We start from the raw sequence: 23,509 nt of genomic DNA, 5'->3' as shown, positions 1-23,509 counted from the left end.
TTCCTAGATAAGAATTTTTCCTTTATTTTGATTACATAAAATCTTTATTTACAGAAGGAAATCTACTACTTCACATTTTAATTTATATTTTTTTACTCTCATATCTTTTCCACTATTTACTTCTAAGCTCAGCATTTCTAGGGGACTTGAAAATACTCTTGTTGTTGTGACGGGCAATTCATTTAGTTCCTGACTTTGAGCTTCCTGTATGCATGCTTACTCACCAAAGGAATTTAGGGCTGTAAATCTTGGAATACTTGTTAGTTTAGTCCAGTGAATTCTTCTGTCTTTGAGAACATTCCCTCACATGTTGATATGTGTGGCACGCACCACATTTCACTTGGGTGGAGACCAAACTGGCTAATGGGAGTGGGACAGGACACAGAATAACTAGGGCAACTCTTTCTAACAAGAAGCGCCGTCTCCTGTTCATCACATCTGGACATGGAGGACCTGGACCCAGAGAAACGAACTCCATAGGAATCACCATGATCCTCCCTTCTTGTATCCTGAGGGGGTCTAGATAGGCAACCAGACAGTTTTTTCTCTCTATTATCCTCTCCACAGATAGACACCATGAATGCATGAACTTGAAATATGAACTTGGTAATGTAGATTTTTTTGATTTGTGTTTGACCTTTTATGTGATGTGATTTCAGATGGAACTTTGAGGCTTGAGCTCAACTTTTCTTTTTATTAATCCCATTAATATCTTTGAAGACTTACTTAGTAGAGAATAAAATATTTAAATTTGTGGCTTTAAATAATTGTTATTTATGATTTTTGTTTATGAAATTACTATAATTATATTTATTTTTAGTGTGTTGTATTCACAGTGTTTATTCTCACTATAGAACCAGTTCAAAATTATTATTATTAATAGCTAGTAATTACTAAGTGTTTAGCATTGTTCTAAATGCTTTGCATGTATTACCTCTTTAAGTCCCCAAACCCATATTAGTATCTTTACCCATAAAAGGTGAAATTTAAAATTCAGTGAAATTTTGTTGACTAGACCAAAAGTACACAGCAACTAATGGAAGAACTGAATTCCAAATGAAAATGTTTTTTCTCAGTAATTATTATAAAATTACTATACAGCCTACTAGTAGTGCTTAAAAAGAATTAATTGTTTAACAACAATGGAAATGGCATTATACAAGTCACATAACATTCCCAAAATTAAAATGACCTACATCTAGCCAATATAGTTAGTATTAGAAAACTCTGAAATAAAAAGAAACTTTGCTTTCTTTCTTCCTTGCTCCTCTAATGAGGAAATGGCAAAATATGTTCCGCATTGCCCCATCCCAATAGAGGTCCCCAAGACAAGGCATATTTGCATGGTGCAAGCAACCCAACAGAGCCTGAAGCATGGATCAGTGACAAAGAAAAGGGAGCGATGTTTCCCTAAGCCCTTGATTCCTAGAGGGGAAAGCCACGGGTGAGGAGAGAGAGGGAGTCACAGATTGGCATGGCTGGCTCGTATTCCTGTCCCATGTACCCTGCCCTTGCCATCCTTACCCAGCTGTCCTCACAAACTCAGCCATGTCGGCAAAGCAAACTACAATACAAATGTCAAATACCATCCATTACAAGTAACTATAATCAGGACAAAAGCATCTTAAAATAAAAACTTTTGACTCCATCTTCTAAAGGTTAGTTTGCAGATATCCTCCTACTGAGAAGCCTTTTTATAAATAAAATTTGAATGTGGTTATTTCACTGGAATGTTCCAGCTAGTTCTTAAAAAGAGAGTCACAATCTTCTTTCAAGTCATTCCCATATGCTATTATGATGGTGATTTATAATTCTGGTTTTAAAATACCTTCTAATGTCTTCCAGTTATCTCAAAAGATGCCATAAAAGTTTTCAAAATGTTCCCGAACAAAAATGCTGAAACATCTCTAGAGGGCTGTAAAAATAATATCTCCACTTTTCTTTTTCCAGAATTACATAATGCCAAGCTATAAACTCACATATTTTAATATGAGGGGGAGAGCTGAAATCATTCGTTACATATTTGCATATTTGGATATAAAATATGACGACCACAGAATAGAATACGCTGATTGGCCTGAAGTCAAACCAAGTAAGTAGGACAAATAATAGTTAATGAAAATGTAGGGAAAATATGTTTTCAGAACGTTTACTTTCCTCAGGTAAGTGAAAAAAATAAAGGATTTTAATCTCACATAGATTTATATTGAAAAACCACAGTTCAGGCAAGTTAAATAAATGCTATAAGACCCAGAAAATTTCCTGTTAGAGGTAAAAATACAAACATCACAGAAAGAGAATATACAGACAAACCAATATGAAGTTTTGTCATGAGAGCTGAAATGGGGGAATACCAAAGTCAATATCCTTGGCAATGGATATCTACCTGGAGTTGGATGGGGTTTCTACTGATATCTATGTTTTGTCAGTGATCAGATGTGCTGCTCCAGCAGAAAACCAACTCAAAATGGCTTAAATAATAAGGAATGAATTGTATCACGTAACTGAAAATCCAGAAGTAGAACAGGTTTCAAAGGATGGCTGTATCCGTTTTCCTCCTCCGGGTGTTGGCTGCATCACGGGCCTGGTAGCAATGTGTGCACTGCAGCCCCAGCCGCAGAACCCTGAACAGTGGTAATAAGATGATACGTGAGAAAGACTGAGAGAGAAAACTACTGCCGCAAGTGTTTCCAGAGAATTAAGAAAAAACTTTTGCAGAAGACCTCAGCTAATTTCTCATGTTTCACTGGTTCATACTGAGTCACGTGTTTACTTCTGAATCAGTCATTGGGAAAGGGGATGGGAAGAACCTTAGAACCATCTAGTCCCCTGCTGAGTTGGGGATGGAATCAATTTTTATGAGGCACGTGACTGTATGAAAGAGGGGTGGATACGCAAACAAAATTGGGACCTGCTTGATGAGAGAAAAAAGAAACAAACGGGCAAATCAGGCTGGTAACCCAATTAAAACATGCTACTTAGTGCTCAGGACAATGAGGAAGAATTGGAACTATCATTACATTGAACAAACAACAGTGTGCATTCTCAGTAAGCTGTAAGTCATCTATTAGCTATGTTATCTAGAAATACTAACTAAATATTAATTATATGTGTAAAATCTACATATTTCTGACTGGATCGTTACAAAATCACATAAAGAGGAAGATGAAGAAAACAACTGTTGAGTACTCGAAGACTGTTTGGCACTTGGTAGATACTCTACAGACTCTCCTTCATCTAATTTCTCTAGCATGCCTACATGGAATGTATTATTTCGATTTCCTGTTAGAAATAATAGCATACTAGAGAAATTAAATAAAATATTCAGTATTTCAGTTAAATATTTCATAGTTGGGATAACTATAAGCACACAGAGTTTAGGTAATTTTTCCAAGGTCACAGCCCTAGCAAGGTAGAGTTGATTTTTAAACACCTGTCAAGTTAATACTAGGGCCCAAGTTTCTTGCACTAGTAGATACTGCCAATAACAATAATACCATGATAAATGCTATATTAGCAATAAATATTCCTACATTCCCTTTGGAAGCATGAGCTCCTTAAAAGTCATTGCCTCTATAATCACTTTTTTTTCTTAGAATATTTTTTTCTGTCTTAATGAAACTTTGTTATTAATGTCCAAATATTTCTTCCAATATCAGAATTTTTATGTGGGGTTTTTAACTCTGTGAATATAATGAATTCAAGATGGTTTTTGAGTTGTAAAAATAATGCATATAACATTATCCATTTTATTTATTTATTTATTTATTTATTTATTTATTTATTTATTTATTTATTTTAGATTTTATTTATTTTTAGAGAGAGGGGAAGGGAAGGAGAAAGATAGGGAGAGAAACGTCAATGTATGGTTGCCTCTCATGTGGCCCCCACTGGAGACCTAGCTCAAAACCCAGACATGTGCCCTGACTGGGAATCAAACTGGCGACCCTTTGGTTTGCAGGCCTGCACTCAATCCACTGAGTTATACTAGCCAGGGCCAAATTACACATTTTAGATATAAGGTTTTAGAATGCCTTGTATCCTATTTTACCTTAACTTTTCCTTATGTTATTGAAAATGGAATTGCTGTATTTCGTTAATATTTTTATAAAATTGAAAGGGATCTTAAAGTTTGGGATAGCTATGTTATAGTTTCAAATAACAATAACATAGTTATAGAGACCCAACACAAAAATGGTTTAAAGAGGATAAAAATTTGTATCTTTTGCATAAACTCTCAGTTATATACACTATAATTTAGTCTTTTCAAATATATATGGGAAAGCAATTAAATACTAAAATGGTTATAATTATGTGGTATGCTATTTTTATTTATTTTTAATATAGAATATTTCTATAATATGTTACTTTCTGACAAAAATATGACATGTTCAGATTATAAAACAAAGACTTACCAATAAAATATTAATATGATATCTGCTATGAGTCTGTACTATATTTGTACAAATATGTTTACTGCCTTACTCTATAGTTCAAATAGTCCCTCATCAAAAAATGATTTTCTTTTTTATTACTTTATTTTAATATTTTACTTATGCTGTTACAGTTGTCCCATTTTTCCCCTTTAGCCTCCCTCCACCCAGCCCACCCACCCTTCACTTCCTTAGTCAATCCCCACACTGTTGTCTATGTCCATGGGTCCTTCATGTATGTTCTTTGACTAGTCCCTTCATATTCTTTCAATCAGTCCTCACCTCCACGCTTCTCTCTGACCACTGTCAGTCTGTTCCATGATTCCGTGCCTCTGGTTCTATTTGCTCATTAGTTTATTTTTTCATTAGATTCCTCTTATAAGTGAGATCATAGGATATTATCTTTCACTGACTGACTTATTTCACTTAGCATAATAGTCTCCAGTTCCATCCATGCTGTTGCAAAAGTCAGGAATTCCTTCTTTTTTCTGTTGCATAGTATTCCATTGTATAAATATACCACAGGTTTTTTATCCACTCCTCTACTTATGGCACTTAGGCTGTTTCCAAATCTGTTGTAAATAGCATTGCTATGAACACAAGGGTGCATAAATTGTTCTGAGCAGATGTTTTGGGATTCTTAGGGTATATTCCCAGGAGTAGAATTGCTGGGTCAATACAAAATATGATTTTCTAAATCATAACTCAACATAAGTCAAACTCTCCATATTACTCAGACTATGGCTTTAAAGAATAATTAATATGACCCCTGATTAAGGCCTGAAAAATTAATGGAGCATTAAAAAAGGTTTTATAAAGGAAATTAAATGATAAGCATATATAAGTATATGAAATAATATATGATATAATATAGAGTTTCACTGTAAATCTGGGCTTTAAACCTGGTTCTGTCATTAACTTTATAGTAGGTCTTCTAACAAACAACTCTATTTTTTAAAAATTTAAAAAATGTAAAGATTATATTAGCAGGTGCTTTATGTCCCCTTTAGAATAAATATTCAAGAATTCCATGATTTTAAAATCATGTTTTGTAGCCCTGGCTGGATAGCTCAGTTGGTTAGAGTGTTGTCTTGATACACCCAAATTGTGAGTTCTATCACCAGTCAGGGCACATACAAGAACCAACAAATGAATGTATAAATAAGTGGAACAGGAAATCAGTGTTTCTCTCTCTCTCTCTCTCTCTCTCTCTTCCCCCCTCTCTCCCTCTCCCATTCCTCTCTCTCTCCCCTTCCTCTCTCTCTCTTTCTAAAAAAATCAATATGTAAAAATTTTTTTTAAATAAAATTATGCTTTGTTTTCACATTTATCAGTAAACAACGGAAGTATTTTAACTTTCGATTTTATTATGGATCTCGATTCTTTGCTTGTTTTATTTTAAGCTCTCCCATTTGGCAAAATCCCCATTTTGGAAGTCGATGGAGTTTATCTTCACCAGAGCCTAGCAATAGCAAGATACTTGACCAAAAACACAGGTAATATGTTTATTGTGTTTTAGGATTTTTGATAACATATATACACATATATATACATATAAAATACACATATATGTATTTTATATACATATATACATATGTATAGTACATATATACATATGTATATATCCAGTATTCATTAAATAACTTTATTATTGAACACCATAGTGCAAAGAAGAATGGAATCAATGCTAGGGAAGTATGAATGTACCATATGTCCTGATTTAACTTTGTTTTCTTTTTCTTTTTTCCTTTTTTCTTTTTTGTGATTCAACACAATTTATTTCTCCTCTAATTAAGGCACTGACTTTGAAAAAAAACAGTTTTATTAGAATATAAGTAAGTGATGTCTCTGCAAGTAAAAAAGAATCTTACTGAGAAAGTAAGTTTCAGGAGGTAAAAGCAATCTTTAGTTTATAAAGTGAGTTTCCCATCCCATCCCTGAAGGACTTGCCTTTTTTTTGAGAAAGAAAACCAAAAAACTTTGGGGGAAAACGTGTCCTCTGTCAGTTGGAGCTGAGTGACAGAAGCCGCCTATGCAGTAGCTTCTCTGCCTTGCCAAGTCCCACCTCCTGGGGATGAGCACATGCCGTCAGTGGACATGTGGTATTCAGTGACTGCTAGGAGAGTTTGCAGCATTCTGTGTGCCGTTCCCATGTGCACCCTTGCCTGTCAGTTATTGCCCATCTTACTTGTAGATGGGAACTAAGGAGTCCTTTCTTGAAAAGATATAAAAGATGTCCATATGGAGAGAAGTCAGATAGTAATATAACCTGTATAAGGATGTGAAATCTGTTCCAAGCAGTCCTTGTGTAAGTATCTCTTCCTTGTTCTTTTTGGCTCTGAACGTAATTTGCAGCACTTGGTGGGTGGGAGGGGAGGGAGTTGCTCTTTTAGTGCCACCTTGCTGTTCACCCCGAGGAGGGAACATGGATCTGATTGATTAAAATCCATATTATGGTTTCTATGTCTTTTTTCATGCTTTTGAGTATCCTTATAATCATTACTCTAAACTCTCCGTTGATAAATTGCTTGTCTCCATTTCATCTAGTTCTTCTGGAGAAATCTCTTGTTCTTTTATTTGGGATCTGTTTCTTTGTTTTCCCACTTTGGCTGCTTTCTTTGTATTCATTTCTATGTATAACGTAGATTGTAAAGACCCTGGTGCAGGTCTTTCTCATATGATGTTTGTGGCTGGCCCTGGGCAACCTGTTTGAATCTATCAAGGATCCACAGTGTGCACCTCCCTCTGCTGGGCCTGTTTGTGTGCAGAAAGAACCTGGCTGCACACTAAGGTTGGCTTTTACCAGCCCCTCTTCCAGGGGAGGGTCAGCTAAAGTCTCAGAGATCCACCTTAGTTAAAGTTAATCAGTGATGTAGCCTTAAACTGTAATCAGCAGCCTGGTTTAAGATCCACAGTGTGGGACAGAATAATCCCTACAGGAGGAACTACTGGTTCCCTTCAGGCTGGTGCCACTTGGAGAGGAGTGCTCTGCCTGAGAAAGATGGCCTCTGCAGTATGGAAAATGACTCAGCACAGGGATCCTGGGGGCCGTTCCTCCAGTTCTCTCCCCAGAGCCAACAGCCCCAGACTCTCCTCATACAACTCTAGTCCACTCTGCTCCCTGCTCTGGCAGAGCCCAGGATAAATGGCTGCAAACAAAATTTTGTGCATTGGCTTTAAGAGGCTCTCTTAGTCTCCAGCCATCTCTCTCCGGCAGACAGAAACCCTGCTGTCTTTCATAGCTGAATGTTATCTGAGTTCCTTTCCTGGCTGTGTTGCTGTAGGCTGGGGAGCCCAGCTTGGGGTTTAGACCCCACATTTCTCAAGGGATCCCTGTGGCCACTAAAATATCCCTTCAGCACTTTTTTGTCTCTGTGTGATCTTTCAGAGGTTTCTCTATCTTATTTTTAAATAAAAATTATTAAATTAAAATTCTTTAAATTCTATGACTAATCTATTAACCTCACAAGTAGTAACAATCTACTTAAAATTCAAATATAGCAATGATCATATTTCTACATAGGGACCATATATGTTATTCTACACAATCCCCATGAATGTATAAAGTATTGATCATTTAATAAAACAAGACCAATTCTGCTCTTCTTGTCCTTTTTCCCTATAGTCTAAAGTGTATATGTTCATGTGGGTCTCCTTGCAGATGTATGAAGCCACATGTCACTTTTGCTTTTTTTCTCATCTCAGTTTCTGGTCTTGAGATCTGGCATTGAAGTTTCTTCTTTCTTTCCAGATTTCCTCCTAAGTCTTTTCTAATCCTCTATTTCCCTCTCTTCCCCTTCTGCTCCCCATCTCCCTTTCCACGACTTCCATCTAGACCCATCTATTTCTCCTCCTTTTCCTTCAGGCCGCCTAATGCCATATTTTGAGTCCTAGTTCTAGCCATCAGTATCTTGACGAGTTTACCTTATTAGGAGTTGTTTTTGAAATGTGGCTGTCTGGGAAAGCATCATAGTGTCTTTGAAGTTAATGTGATCTTGAGTGCCTGCTTAGTTCAAAGCTTGTTCTAAAGACTAAGTGAGGAGACATCGTTATGTTTCCTTTGCCTGTCCTTGGTTATAAGGCTTCTCTCTAGCTAGTGTTCAGTTGGTTACTCAGGATGATTTCTCTGCAATCTAGTTGCACTTCCAGATTACCATTGGTCCTGGGAGGAGGTTAGTGTAGCTTCTACTTAATCCTCTGCCATTTTGGGTCTCTGTCCTGATTTAACTTTCCATGAGTTCCCCAGACAATTAATTTTATTTTATATCGCCCCCTACCCTTCCTGCCCCACACCTCCTTGCTCCCAGATTCTTGTTGGAATGTAGCTGAGAAATTGGACAAGTGTGTCTGAAACTCCTCTTGCTAGCATGTAGACCATAAGTTATCAGAGGTGATTAACAGGAAATTTATAAGGCATATGAAGTTTGAAATTCTTTAGACCATTTAAATCATGTACTCAAAGTTCTTCATCCTAATCACACTGGAAAAATGAAAGAGGCTGTTTGCTTTGCTTCCACTGAATGCCACCTGAGGCATCCTAGAGAGTAGTTGGCTTCTGGATTGGTTTGTTAGTACTTGTACCCATGGCATTGCAAAGAGAAATTAAACTGTTAGTTCTGGTCTTTGCCTGAAGCCCTTTCTCCCATCCTACAGTCTTTTGACTTCTCTCTCTCCTCATAATGCCCTAACATTCTTTTTGAGTAAAAAGCTACATTTGGCTTCTTTTAAAGTCTTTTTTTCCTAATCAATCTACAGAATCACCGTGCCCTGATTCCAAGCCTACAACCCCGCACCCCTGCTGCAACCATTGTTATCCAAGCCACAGACACACGTTTAGCTCACAAATAAAATAGGTCGTAATTACTGGGCCTTTATTTCTGAACCCAAGTAATGTGTGTATGTTAAAAATATAAAATTTCTATGCACTAACACATATTTCAACAAATGAAATTCTTTGGAAGTTTAGAAGACATGGAAATTACTTCTGACTTTAAGGAAATTTGGCTTTGAAATGAAAATGACATGTGAGTTGAGCATAAAGGATACCTAGAATTTCAAAAGGAAGACTTGGGCTTGGGTAGTGTTTCTCAAAATTTATGTGTGTCAGGATAACCTGGGGGCTCTTAAAACACAGGATGCTTAGCCTTGACTTCAGAGATTGTGATTCAATAGTCGTGGGGTAGGGCCCCACAGTTTGCATTCTTGACAGTTTTCTCCGTGATGCAGAAGCATGCGGCCGGTCCATGGACTTCTCTTCGAGAATCTCTGGGTTAGAATGCTCCAAGCAGAGAGAAAATGGCATGAGACAAAGAACACTTTAAATTTGCAGAGTGGAGTAGCAGAAAGAGATAGAAAAATAGATTGGGATCTGGTAAGAAATATTCAGAGTATGGATGTCATTTTTTAAGCAATTGTAGGTTTTTATAATTGAGACATAACTAGCATTTAACATATTAGTTTCAGGTATATAATATAATGATTCTATAAATTTATATATTGATAAATGATCACCATAATAAATATAGTTAACATCCATCACCACACATAGTTACAAACATTTCTTATGGGACTTGTTGAAGGAAGTTCAGGGGCCAGAAGGATACATGACACACTATCCAAAAGGAGGCTGAGCCGATGGGCCTGGACTTTAGGACTAAAAGTGCTGATGAGGAGTCAGCACTTTTGGCCAAAACTGATGGCCAAAGCCTTGAGCATGGAAGTGAATGCAGGGATAAAAATAGATGAAGAGAATCCATGATGTATTTGGAAGGACTTTTCAAAGTCAGAAAGATTAGCCTCTGAGTATCACATATGCAAAATACAGAGAGTTTGTAGAAGGACTCGAAAACACTAAAGCATTTCTTTCCCTTTAACAGCTTTGCTGAGGTATGATTTATATATAATTCACTCATTGTCAGTATACAGTTCCCTGATTTTTAGTAAATATACACAATTGTATAAAAGCAATCTATTTTAAATTCTTCCACACTGAAGGATTTTGAATTGACACCAGTGAAAAAATAGTTAGGATGACCAATGATTTCTTAGTAAAATGATGATCAACGAATGGCAAGAAAGAAAAAAGAAACACCACTTCTATTATTTTAAATGTATAGCTTCTAGGAACAAATGCTCTTGACAAAAACTGTCTGCAAAAATGAAAATAATTATTTTTTACAAAATAAATGAAAATATATGTATGGGTTATTTATTCTGGTATTTCTTATATTTGCAAAAGATTGGAAGCAACCTAATCAGTGGAGGGTAAATAAATTGTAGCACTTCTACTTAGGGGAACCCCATGGAGCTGATAAAATAGCAAGGATGGCCTTAAGTGACTCGTAAAAAAAAATCTCTAGGAAAAGTGGTAGAGGTACATATGGAGTGGGATATTACTCTTATTTTCATAAAGAAACAATGAAAGCATACAAAGGAAACTAATAAAAACATGGTAGTAAGTAGGAGTAAAATGAGGTGGGTAGGGACGGTGGTGGAAGTTAGTCTTCATTGTCTACTGCTCAACTTGTTTTGAATTTGTGAACTATATGAATATATTGCCTACTTTAAGATTAATATTTTAATGTAACAAATTAAATTGAACATATTTGTGAGCATAAAATGGCCTCTCTCCATTCCACAGATTTGGCTGGGAAAACAGAACTGGAGCAGTGCCAGGTCGATGCTGTTGTGGACACACTGGACGACTTCATGTCACGGTTTCCCTGGGCTGAGAAAAAACAAGATGTAAAAGTAATGTGATCAGTTTGCGATTACCGTTATTAATCATATCCACTTGCCAGACATTATGTTAGGTGCTTTTTAAGTCCCTTTTTCATCAAAGTTAGACAAACCTATAATTTAAAAATGTCAAATTATATTAAAAAGTTTAAAACAAAGTACAGTACAATAACCCCCAAGATGCAATCTTATTTTTAACGCTTTTAGCTGTTTCTTTAAGATTTTCACATCTCCATAATTCTATAAGATATGTAAAATGGCTTACTTTGATTCACTAATTTTAGATTTTATGAACCTGTTATTATAGTAATAAGAATTTCACTCTTACATAGCCATTCTCTTTGCTTCTTATTTCCCTAAACTCCTGATATAGTTGTATTAAATTTTTTTGGTGAAATCACTATTTGATGATGACATTAGTGTCTCCATGCTATTGTTATACAGAGCTGTGCACTGTAGTATGCTTTGATAATATTTCTTCTCTCACTTTCCTCTTCAAAGTTAGTAATTGTCTTTCTTTGCTTTGTTTTTGTTTCCCACCCTTATGATAAGGGTGACATTATACTTTTGTATTAGAATAACAATGCTCTTACATAACATTGACCTCAAAAACATTTTACAGAATATAATCCAAGTTCATGACTAAATCATATGAAGGGATAACCTGTTTCAGAAATATTGGAAATAGCTATAGACTGTTAGATTAATAAGCAGAACCTGGCTAGTATACAGAGAAAACTGCATAGTGCTTTCATTTCATCCCCTAGTCTCCTTTTAGTGGGTTGCATTACTGCCACCTTGTGGTCAGGTAGAATTTTCAAAAGCAGAATATTGATTCAATAAAGATGAGCAATGAATATAGTTCTCTTATAACATGTGCTTTAAAAATCTATCACATGTTTTCAGGAACAACTCTAAAGGACACACAGACAAAACCAAGGAGCGGGGAGGGTGGAAGCAAGGGAGGGAGATGGGTTTGGCTGGGGTAGGGGGGAGTGGTGGGAAGAAAATGTGGACAACTGTAATTGAACAACAATAAAGTAATTTTAAAAATCTATCACATATACATAAGCAAAAATGTTTTCATATTTGTTGTTAATAATTCCATTTCCTATTTTTAAAATTAATTTAAATTTAATTTAAAAGGTAAAATAATGTCTCTGGACATTGGTCACCCTGATAATCCTTCATCTTAACACTACATTTCTTTGGTTTTACAATGTCTGGTTCAGTTTCCTCATCTGAATAACAAGGGTGGGGGTGGGATGGAGGGTGAGCAAGATTGAAGGAATGCTCCTGGCCCATTTCCAATATTCTATGATTTTAGTAATGTGGGTTAAAAAATAATGCTTCTAAAAGTCATTTAATAGAATACTCTAGTAATGCCTTCTCAGGATGAAAGCCCCCCCGCCCCCCACACACACCTCTTAGCTCTCTGAAGGAGGCAGTACATTACAGAGTCCACCAAATACAGGAGTGGCTGTCTAGGATCTGTAAGAAAATGCATTTCAAAAAGTATGCACCTGGGGGAAGAAAGGATGTATAATCCAGTTTCATCTTCACTTAATTTATTTTGGTGAGTATTCTTTAAAATGATTCTTACATACTAATGATGATGCTGTTTGCTTATTCATTAGACTGAGATGACTCACCAAACCTGTACAGGGAGCCTGGGCTGAAGGAGAAGTCAATAGCAGGGAGAGGAGATTTTTACTCCGCACTGCATGTGCACAAGCATCGCTGTCCCTTCAGCCCTGGAAATGCACAGAATTAGAAAAAGCCACAGAATTATCCTGGGGAGCAGACAAGAGGTTTTAGAAAGCTATCCAGCAGCTACATCCCATTCCGCTCAACTCCCTCCTGTTTCTAGCAATTCTGGGACAGCTATGTTGACCGGACATTTCCAGCTGATGCTGAGCTGAGCTGAGCTGCGCTGAGCTGAGCTGAGAGCTGTGGGAAGTGCCACACAGCTCTGGGCCCTTTGTGCCAGCTCAGAAATTCTGTGTAAGGGGCAGGAGAACTCACACTGTTTTATTTAAAACTAAGATTATGTTAATCATGGAGAACCTTATGTACCAAGGTGTTATAGAACAGAGGAAAGAATATAAAGTCAAGATAATGACAAAATTTCCAGCTTCAGTTAGTTTACAAGATCTGGCAAATGTGTATAAATACGTAATGATGCTCGTGCAAATATAAGGCATTATGTTATAGTAATCTGTATTGCCTAGCAAAGTCATCATAATAATAGGAAGTAGATCAGCAAATTGGTGGAGTAGTTATCCACTACCTGAATTACCTTAATAAAGGCTGGATTTTATTACCCTCAGAGATATTGTGCGTTCAGCTCCAGACCTCTGCGATAAAATGAATATCTCAGTAAAGCAAGTCACAGATTTTTTGTTTTTCCAGTGCAAAAAAAGTTATGTTTATACTATACTGTATTCTATTAAATGTGGGACAGAATTATGTCTAAAAACTGTATACACTTTAATTTGAAAAATACTTTTTTGCTAAAAATTGGTGAACATCCTCTGAGTCTTTAGTGAGTCGTAATCTCTGGCTGGTGGAGGGTTTCGCCTTCGTGTTGACGGCTGTGGACTGGCCAGGGTAGTGGCATGGCCGTGGCACTTTCCTACAGCAGACAACAATGAAGTTTGCCCCATTGACTGACTCTTTGCTTGAACTTTTAGAGGCCATTGTAGGTTTGTCAATTGGCCTAATTTCACTACTGTTGTGTCTCAGGGAACAATGAGGCCTGAGCAGGGAGAGAGACTGGGGAGCAGCCACTTGGCAGAGCAGTCAGGACACACAACGTTCATTGAACATGTTAGCAATCTTATTACATGGGTGCAGTTTGGGACACCCCCAGATAAGTGCAGTAGTAATATCAAGGACCACTGATCACCTCAGGTCACCATATCAAACACAGTAATAATGGTGAAGTTTAAAATACTGTGAGAATTGCCAAAGAGGACACAGAGACATGCAGTGAGCAAATACTGTTGGAAAAATGGCGCCACAGACTATTCAACATAGGGTCGCCACGCACCTTCAATTAGTAAAAAGCATACTATCTGCAAAGAGCAATAATGAAAGGTACAATAGTACAAGGTATGCCTATATAGGTCATTTATGAATATTAATACATTACATACATTTTCAATAATATCATTGAGTTGGACTTACTTTTCTTTTTAATTTTTTAAAATTATATTTTATTGATTTTCTATCAGTTGTCCTGATTTTGTCCGCATGGCCACCTCCATCAAGCACCCCTACTCCCTCAGGCAATCCTCACACTGTTGTTCATGTCCGTGGGTCATGCACATAGGTTCTTTGGCTACTTCATTTCCTATACTGTACTTTACATCCCCATGGCTATTCTGTAACCACCTATTTGTACTTCTTAATCCCCTCACCTCTTCACCCATTCCCCCAAAGGCCCTCCCATCTGGCAACCATCAAAACACTGTACCCATGATTCTGTATCTATTCTTGTTTGCTTCGTTTGTTTTTTAGATTCAACGGCTGATAGATTTGTATTTATTGCCATATTATTGTTTGTAGTTTTGACCTTCCTCTTTTTCAAAAATAAGACCCTTTGCATTCATATAATAATGGTTTGGTGATGATGAACTCCTTTAGTATTTTCTTGCCTGGGAGGTGCTTTATCTACCCTCTGATTCTAAATGATATCTTTGCTGGGTAAAGTAATTTTGGCTGTTGGTCCCTGCTCTTCATGACTGAATTATTTCTTGCCAGTCTCTTCTAACTGGTTTCTCAAAAGAAGTTTTTAAGAAAGCTTTTGATGGTCTAAGGCACAGGTGGCAAACACAAGGCCCGTGGGCTGAATCCGTCCCTCCACCTTGTTTTATCCAGCCCACACATTGTTTTTACCCAGCAGCAATGCTGAGCTCTCACTTAACTGTTAAGGAGTAGTTACATTTATCAGTCCTAAAATTACATTTGGCCCTTTGAAGGCAACCTCGAGGCTGATCTGGGCCCCAGTGAAAATGAGTTTGACACCCCTAGTCTAAAGGGACTTCCCCTGTAGGTACCTAACTTCTGTTCTTTGGCTGCTTCTAAGATTCTCTTTTTATCTTTAACCTTTGGCATTTTAATTATGCTGTGTGGTCCTCTTTATGTACAATTTATTTGGGACTCTTTGTGCTTCCTAGACTTGCATGTCTATTTCCTTCACCAAATTAGGGAAGTTTTCTTCTATTATTTTTTTTAAATAGATGTCCAGTCTTTCTCTTTCTCTTCTCCTTCTCACACCCCATATGGTGCAAATGTTAGAATGCTTAAAGTTGTCCTACAGGCTGCTAACACTATCCTCATTTCTTGGACTCTTCTTCTTGTTGTTCTGATTGATTGTTTTTTGCTTCCTTATGTTCCAAATCATTGATTTGATTCTCAGTTTCATTCACTCTACTATCATGTTCCTGTGAATTATTTTTTATTTCAATTAGTGAAACTTTCATTTCTGACTGTATATTTTTTATGCTGTGGAGGTTCTCACTAAATTCCTTGAGCATCCTGATAACCAGTGTTTTGAACTCTGCAGCTGAGAGATTGCTCATCTCCATTTTGTTTAGCTCTTTTTCTGTAGTTTTGATCTGTTCTTTCATTTGGGCCATGTTTCTTTGTCTCCTTGTTTTGGCAGCCTCCCTGTGTTTGTTTCTATGTATTACACAGAGCTGTTATGACTCCCTGTCTTGGTAGTGTGGCCTAAGGTAGTAGGTATCCTGTAGGGTAGAGTGGCATAGCCTCCCCTATCACCCAGACTGGATACTCGAGGTGCACCCTTCATGTGGGCTGAGTACACCCTCCTCTTGTAATTGAGCCTTGATTACTCTTGACAGGTCAGTGGGAGAAATTTACCCAGACCAGTCAGCTGCAAGAACTGGCTGTGATCACTGACCACCAACCTCCTCCCTCCATGAAGGATCAGCTGTGCAGGGGCAGGGTGGTGGTGTTCTAATGTGGTCTATAACTGTCCACTCAGAATGCAGGCTCTGGCTGATGCAGGGCAAGGTCAGCTCCTACCTGTGCTCTGCCTGTGGCCACCCTGCCTGAGCTAGAAAGCAATCTGAGATGGCTGCTACTTGGGCTGCTTCCAAATCTTGGCTATCGTAAATAACACTGGAATGAATGTAGGGGTGCACATATTCTATCAAATGAGTGTTTCGTAGTTCTTTGGATACATTCTCAGGAGAGGAATTGCTGGTTCATAAGGCAGTTACATTCTTAACATTTTGAGGTATCTCCATACTGCTTTCAACAGTAGTTGCCCTGGTCTGCACTCCCACCAACAGTGCAAAAGGGCTCTCCTCTCTCTACATCTTTGCCAGCATTTGTTCTATTGATAATAACACTTTACAAGTGTGAAAGTGTAATCTCATTGTGGTTTTAATCTGTATTTCTCTGATGATTAGTGACGTTGAGCATTTCTTTCATGTCTATGCGCCATCTCCTAAGAGCAGTGTCTGTTCAGGTCCTTTGCCCAGCTTTTAATTGGATTGTTGTTTTCTTTGGTGGTGAGTTGTGTAAGTTCTTTATAAATTTTAGATATTAACCCCTTCTCAGATGTATCATTGGTGAATATATTCTCCCATTCAGTTGGTTGTTTTTTCATTTTGTTGATGGTTTCCTTTGCTGTGCAAAATTAATTTCTTTACCTTCAGTTATGTTATTTAACTTTAAAGGGAATGAGGCTAAGAAAATGGGAATTTTAGAAATGTAAAAACATAGTAAAATCATATTAACAAAAATTAAGATAAAAATCATGAAAATATTTTATGGGTGAAATATTTAGTCATTATATAGAAAGAAACTATAAGAACTGGTGACAAAAGTACTTATTTTTAAATTCATGAAAAATAAAGATTTATTGAGAATTAGACCTCAATCTCTACAATGTCATACATTTAAAAAAAAACACTTAGCTACTTTTCTTCCTTTCTGAACTCACATGGAAAAATAAAGAAAAATCTAAATCTTCAAATCATATTATTTATTTTTCTTCCTATTATTCTTGAAGTAATCTTTTTCTTCCTCTCTTAGGAGCAGATGTTTAATGAGCTCCTTACATGTGATGCACCTCATCTTCTGCAATATTTGGACACATACTTGGGGGAAAAAGAGTGGTTCATTGGTAATTCTGTGAGTATGTTTTACATCTTAAAATATACAAGTAAATTATAATGTCTTCATTTATATGTGAAGATAAAGACTTATAAAACCTTACTGGAAAAAACAAAAAGTTACCCAGAGAGAGAGAGAGAGAGAAAGAGAGCAGTGATAAAAGCTAAAATCCTTTGAATTAAGCTTTTATGGTAGATTTAACTTTAAAACCATAAATTAAAATATTTTATATAATTATATAACAATAGCAAAAACATTTTTAAAAGTTATCTCTGCAAAGCCAAAGCAAAATGAAACAAATGAATGTGTGTCAAATTGCTGCATGGAGTATGTAGGGAAGTACCTCTTTGCCCTATTAGTGAAGAACTACTTTAAGAAATAGTATTACATGTAAAATACAGTAATTTGACTACATATCTCATAGATATACTCTCAGAACAATAAATAAAAATTGTACATCATTTTCAATACTTATATTTTTGGTGGTACTGTGACAGTGGTATTATTTTTCTGATATCAGTGTATCTATATTGTGGCTAAAGTAATAAGAAATTTCAGGATGTCATTGAGAAGCAGGATCTTTTATGTGAGAGAAAGAAAACAGATGTAAGATCGGTGAGGTTAAGTAAGCACTCTATTTCTGAACGTGAACTAGGTGCAACAGTATGAACTCATGATGTACTTTATCCTGGGATAAATAAAAGTGCACTTTGTGTCTCTTTTTCTTGAAACAATGACCAACACAGTTGTCCTGGGCACCGTTAAGCCCGAGATTCTGGTCTTCAAACACTAAAAGGAACTAGGGCTTCCTAGAGAAGGGCTCCTTCTCAATTTGGGACAGGGAATGTGAAGATGAACGAGAATTCCTTGTCATACCAGAGGGAAATAAATTATCAAAGACAACGGGGGCTGTGTCAAAAGGTCTGAGTCAACTTGAAGAGGCTCTTCCTGTCCTGGCCAAAGACAAACCAAACTGCGATGAGAATATTAACTACATGGATTGAAACAAATCAAAATGAATGACTCCATGAGTATGATGTCACCAGTACAACCAAACACACACACACACACACACACACACACACACACCTGGCTAATTTTAGAAGATGCTATGGAGCCAAATTATTGTTCTGAAAACTGTCTAAAACAAACAAAAAAGTGGGAAAAGGGGTTGAATAAAATCCATTGTATCTCAGGATAACAAAAATTGATAGCCAAACTTTGTCTCCATAAAAGCATTTAATAAGTTAGAAGGAGAGATTAAAATACCACCATTTTCCAACCCCTGGTGGCTTAATGGACCTAGGCATTGAGTATCAGTAATTATAAATATAAAAAGTGAGACAACCAGATATTATGGACCGACTGACAGAGGAACACACAACCACCTATGAAGTAGCTATGTCAAAAAATTCAAATCTAAATCTGACATAGATTCTGTGGTAGGTCTGGGTCCTTGCCTTTAAGGAGACTGCATTCTAAAAGACAAGACACAAACTGCTTTTGTGGCTCTTGGTGACCTATTCTGGTCACTGTCTGCCGAGTCCTGGGGTGACAAGCGAACTTTCCACATCTTAACTCACAACTTCCTACCTCACCACACAGCCCTGCATTTCTTCCCACTGACTGCAATAGTCTTTCCTAAAATGTCCCTCTCCCTGCCCTATTGATCAAACAATTTCCGAGGACTTGTCGTGTTTCTTGTTTTGTATGCAATTTCCCTTGTGGACTTTCTCCCGAGTCCATCTCTTCCCGCTCTCTGCCTTCCTCACCGTGTTCCAAACACTCAGGTGTTTAATTTGTTCCTTAGACACAAGTCCTGCTCCCGCCTAAGGGCCTTTATACTTGCTGTCCCCTCTACCTGGAATGTTTAATCCCCAGATGGCTACACATTTGGGTCCTTTTTATTGTTCAAACTGTGGCTTAAGTGTCACTTCTTAAAGGTCTTCCCTCCCTGACCACCCAAGAGTCCCTCTCATACTTCACTTTTTCTTCACGACCGCTATCACCATGTTTGTCTGTCTTCCTGCTTCTAAAATGAAAGCTGCATCAAAGAAGCAGGGGCTGGCATCACCTCTTGTTCTGCCGTTAATCCCAGCACTGGGACCTGAACGGAGCACACAGTAGGCGCTCCAAAAACACGTGTTCACTGAACTCTGACCAACACTCTCCTGGTTGACGGATGTAAGGAAGTTCATAAAATACTAACAATAAGTGTTATCAAATTCTATACAAAAACAAAGCTACTAGTCCAGATTTAAACTTTACTCTTTGAGCGAAAGTAATGTCATTCAGATTAGTTTTAGTCACAAAAGGGGAAAAAAGTATACAAGGGTAGGGTGGACTGTCATCACCCTAATACAGTGGCCAAACCGATGGTTCCACCTACCGCCAGACACCCTCATCTTAAGTCTTCTGATGTGGTGCACCCTAATGTGTGTGAGCCAGAAATACTAACGAGACAGTGAACTCTGCAGGGATAACTTGCACCCTGTTCCTTTACACTCTGTGGTATAAAGGAACAAGGTAAACAAGAAGACAAGATCATCACACGAATCCTGAAGACAGGACATCGTGTAGGACTACTGCAGAATATTCAGTAATTCAGTGACATGAAAGTGCTGTTCTGAGTTAAGAGAGTCGAAGAACAAGATCAGATGAAATGCATGGCCCTGGCATTGATTCTGCTTTGTCCTATGAGGAACATTTTTTTGGAGCAGATGGAAAAGTACTGATTGGGTACTAGGCAAGATGAAAATGTAGTCAGAGGGGTGGAGATTAATCAACTCACAAAGAAATATATACTGTAATATCTCGTTAGTAAAAATGCCCACATACAGAGAATACCTTACACACAGAGGTGTTAATATTAGTAATTTTTGGTGTTAGGACTATGGCGTCATCTGTAATTTTCTATCATACACGTTACCAGACCTTGAATGCCAGATTCTTGAGTCTCAACATCATAGAAACGAGCACTGAAAACTCAGCACAGGGTCGAACAGACCGAGTTTACTGAGAAGAGCTGTGCACAAGGGAGTCGACCTGAGAGGAGAAGCCGAGCTCCCAGAGGGGCTCTGTGGCCGGCTTGCACAGGGGCCTTCGGGTGGGCACAGGACTCAGGAATGCAGATGAGGTCAGTTGTCCCACGATGGTCATTGGTGGTGGTTGGTCCCTGGGTAGTCACAAGGTGTTTTCCACGGTCAATGGACCACTCAAAGGGCCTCTAAAATAATGCTTGCTCAAACATTCTAGTTACCATTTCATTGACAAAACAGCAATGTTACCGCTGTACATCCTTTCCTTTAAGGATGTAATTAGGCTAATTTCAACTACAGGATTTTACTGAAAGCAAGGGGTCATGGGCCTCTACGATGCAGTTCTTTGGGTCTAGATGGAGTCCAGGTGTGGCCCCTGTAACTGTCTCACACACTCCACTTTTGAAATAACAAAAAGGTACTTTGAATTAAGAAGAAACTACTTTTAGATTAAGAAGCTATACCTTTTATGTTCTAATGGAAATTTGTGTTTCCTTTAACCTAGGTAACTTGGGCAGATTTCTACTGGGAAATCTGCAGTACTACACTTTTGGTCTTTAGACCTGACTTGCTGGACGTTCATCCCAGGCTGGTGGCATTACGGAAGAAAGTCCAAGCCATTCCTGCCATTGCTGACTGGATACAACGAAGGCCTCTAACCAGACTGTAGGAGACGCCCGCTGCCTCCACTTGGTTGTTCCTTACAGCTTTGCTGCCCTCAGATAAGAAGCTGCATGAGCCTGCCTGCACACACTGCACCCCCACCAAGGCTTTCACCTCTGCCATATTCTGCTTGAAAAGAAAAAAAAAAGAGCAGTTAGTTGCCAGTATCTTTTTTTTTTCCCTTCCGAGAATAGTTTCACATCATTTACAACTGAGGAAAATTAGTTTAAACCAGGCCTTGCTTTGCACAGGTTCTCACATGCATAAATTTCAGTCACAATAGCTTATTAAATAACATATTCTCCCCCAAAATGGTTTGGACTTCAGTTACCATGGTGTATTAACAGTGGGTAATTGCATCAAGTATAAACTTTGCTGCTAGCTATTCAGTCCACAAATCACTATGTAAATAAGGTGCACAGCATGACCATGACCGCTGAAGTCACTTCTTTCAAAGTCTGCTGTTAGGACTGGGCACTGCACACCTGTTTGTTATTCACGCACCAACAGTCAAGTGTGTGGCAGCACTGTCTGCATGCTTCTCAGTGACAAAGCATCTTGACATTTTATGCAAATGAGTAATTGAAAAAGGGAACTCACCAACAAAGATGAAAGTGCAGAAAAGAAATGAAAAGTGCTAATAATGGGGTGAAATTCAAATTGAACATAAATGGAAAGAGCTGTGAGAATGCTGACACGGATGCAGGTCAACGGCCTCCAGACTCTAGCTGTGCAGCCGGCAGAACTGGGCGAGGCGCCCTCACCAACACAGAGGAGGACAGTGCTTGAGACAAAGACGAAGACATCCCAGGGAAAGTGAGACGGGTATAAAACTTCATATCAAAAGAATAAGAAGATACGCCACAGATTGGGAGAAAATATTTGTAAGACCTATCCTATGATAAAGGACTATTATCCAAAAATATACAAAGAGCTCTTAAAAGTCAACAATAAAATAAGTAATCCAAATACAAAAAGGACAAAACACCCGAGCAGACACCTCACCAAAGATATAGATGGCAAATAAACATGTGAAAAGATGTTCAATATCATGTATTACTGGGGAATTGCAAACAAAAGTGAGATACCATACATACCTGTTAGAATGGCAAAAATTCAGAACACCGCCACCACTGAATGCTGACAGAGATGCAGAGCAACAGGAAGTTTTACTCACTGCTGATCCGATTGCAAAATGGTAGAGATTGCTTGTCAGTTTCTTACAAAACTGAACATACTCTTACCACAGGATCCAGAAATTGCACTATTTGATATTTATTCAAAAAGGAATTGAAAAAATGTCCACATAAAAACCTGCACATAGATTTTGATGGAAGCTTTATTATAATTCCCAAACTTGGAAGCAGACCAAGATGCCTTCAAGTAGGTGAGTAGGTAAGTAAATGTGCCACATCCAAAGAAATATTATCTACTTAAAAAAAAAGAGAGCCACCAGGTCGTGCAAAGAAAAGACACAGGGGAAATGTAAATGCATATTACGAAGTGGAAGAAGCCAATCTAAGGTGACTGCATACTGGCTCACCGTTGCTCTCAGGAGCACACCTGTCCTTTTGCCATCTCTCTCCTTTCCCCTCCAGACACGTTAACTTTGCCTCTCTCCCCTAAGCTCCAAGCACCTTCTGCCTCTGTATCTTATTTCCTAAACCTATGCAGCCCAGACAGGTGACTTCCACCACTTCTGTACTTTACTAAATAAACTTCCTTATAGGTAATTTGAAAAAACAAAATGACTGAATACTGTATAATCACAGCTATAACATTCTGAAAAAGGCAAAACTATGAAGACAGTAAAAAGATCAATGTTTCTAGGGGCTAAGGAGGGAGGGATGAATAGGTACAAAGGATTTTCCCATCAAAATCTTTGAATGAGCCCTGGCTGGCGTAGCTCAGTGGATTGAGCGAGGGCTGGGAACCAAAGTGTCAGGTTCAATTCCCAGTCAGGGCACATGCCTATGTTGCAAGCCATGGCCCCCAGCAACTGCACATTGATGTTTCTCTTTCTCCCTCCCTTCCCTCTCTAAAAAATAAAATCTTTTAAAAAAATTGCTTTGAATGGTGGATTGCTTTGAATGCTGGATTTGCCACTAAGAATGAACCCTAATATAAACTACGGACTTTGGGTGGTTATGATATCAATGCTAGTTCTTGTTTTGTAACAAATACACCATTGTGCCAGGTGTTGAGAGTGGGGGAGGATGGGCATGTGTCAGGGAGGTGTATATGGGAACTCCACTTTCTGCTCAGTTTTGCTGTAAACCTAAAACTTTTCTTTAAAAAAGTCTGTAAAACAGAAAAAAGAACAGGGACATTTTGTGACATTGGAAGAGCAATAAAATGTTGAAAGCTGATCCAAATTTAGGATTATGACAATTTATTTGCTAAGGTGTTAAAAAATGCAACTTACACAAGAAGGCATCTAAAACTATGAAAATTCAAAACAAGATAATCAGTCTCATTTGTTTACAC

The 23,509-nt window shown here is 37.9% G+C and overlaps 1 protein-coding gene across 6 annotated transcripts in view; it reads left to right on the top strand.

Annotated features, from left to right (window-relative positions):
* The window catches only part of HPGDS (hematopoietic prostaglandin D synthase), a 94,645-nt gene extending 71,269 nt beyond the window's left edge, over positions 1 to 23,376 (top strand). For 3 of the 6 annotated variants that reach the window (XM_045820427.1, XM_045820429.1, XM_045820428.1), the window contains exons 2-6: positions 1,951 to 2,092; positions 5,837 to 5,929; positions 11,074 to 11,183; positions 17,241 to 17,339; positions 20,865 to 23,375. In XM_045820427.1, coding sequence (XP_045676383.1) covers positions 1,960 to 2,092; positions 5,837 to 5,929; positions 11,074 to 11,183; positions 17,241 to 17,339; positions 20,865 to 21,029 — 600 coding nt within the window. In that variant the 5' untranslated portion in view covers positions 1,951 to 1,959 and the 3' untranslated portion in view covers positions 21,030 to 23,375. Of the gene's footprint in view, positions 1 to 585; positions 607 to 1,950; positions 2,093 to 5,836; positions 5,930 to 11,073; positions 11,184 to 17,240; positions 17,340 to 20,864 lie in introns of those variants that run through there. The other 3 variants (XM_045820424.1, XM_045820426.1, XM_045820430.1) reach the window with 3 other exon arrangements.
* The last annotated feature ends 133 nt before the right edge of the window (positions 23,377 to 23,509 follow it).

This window comes from Phyllostomus hastatus, unplaced genomic scaffold, assembly GCF_019186645.2.
Source record: "Phyllostomus hastatus isolate PE091 unplaced genomic scaffold, TTU_PhHast_1.1 phas_scaffold_39, whole genome shotgun sequence".
In the NCBI taxonomy this organism is placed as follows: domain Eukaryota; kingdom Metazoa; phylum Chordata; class Mammalia; order Chiroptera; family Phyllostomidae; genus Phyllostomus; species Phyllostomus hastatus.
The sequence above is the reverse complement of the archived record's forward strand: the minus strand, read 5'-3'. Positions and strand labels throughout refer to the sequence as shown.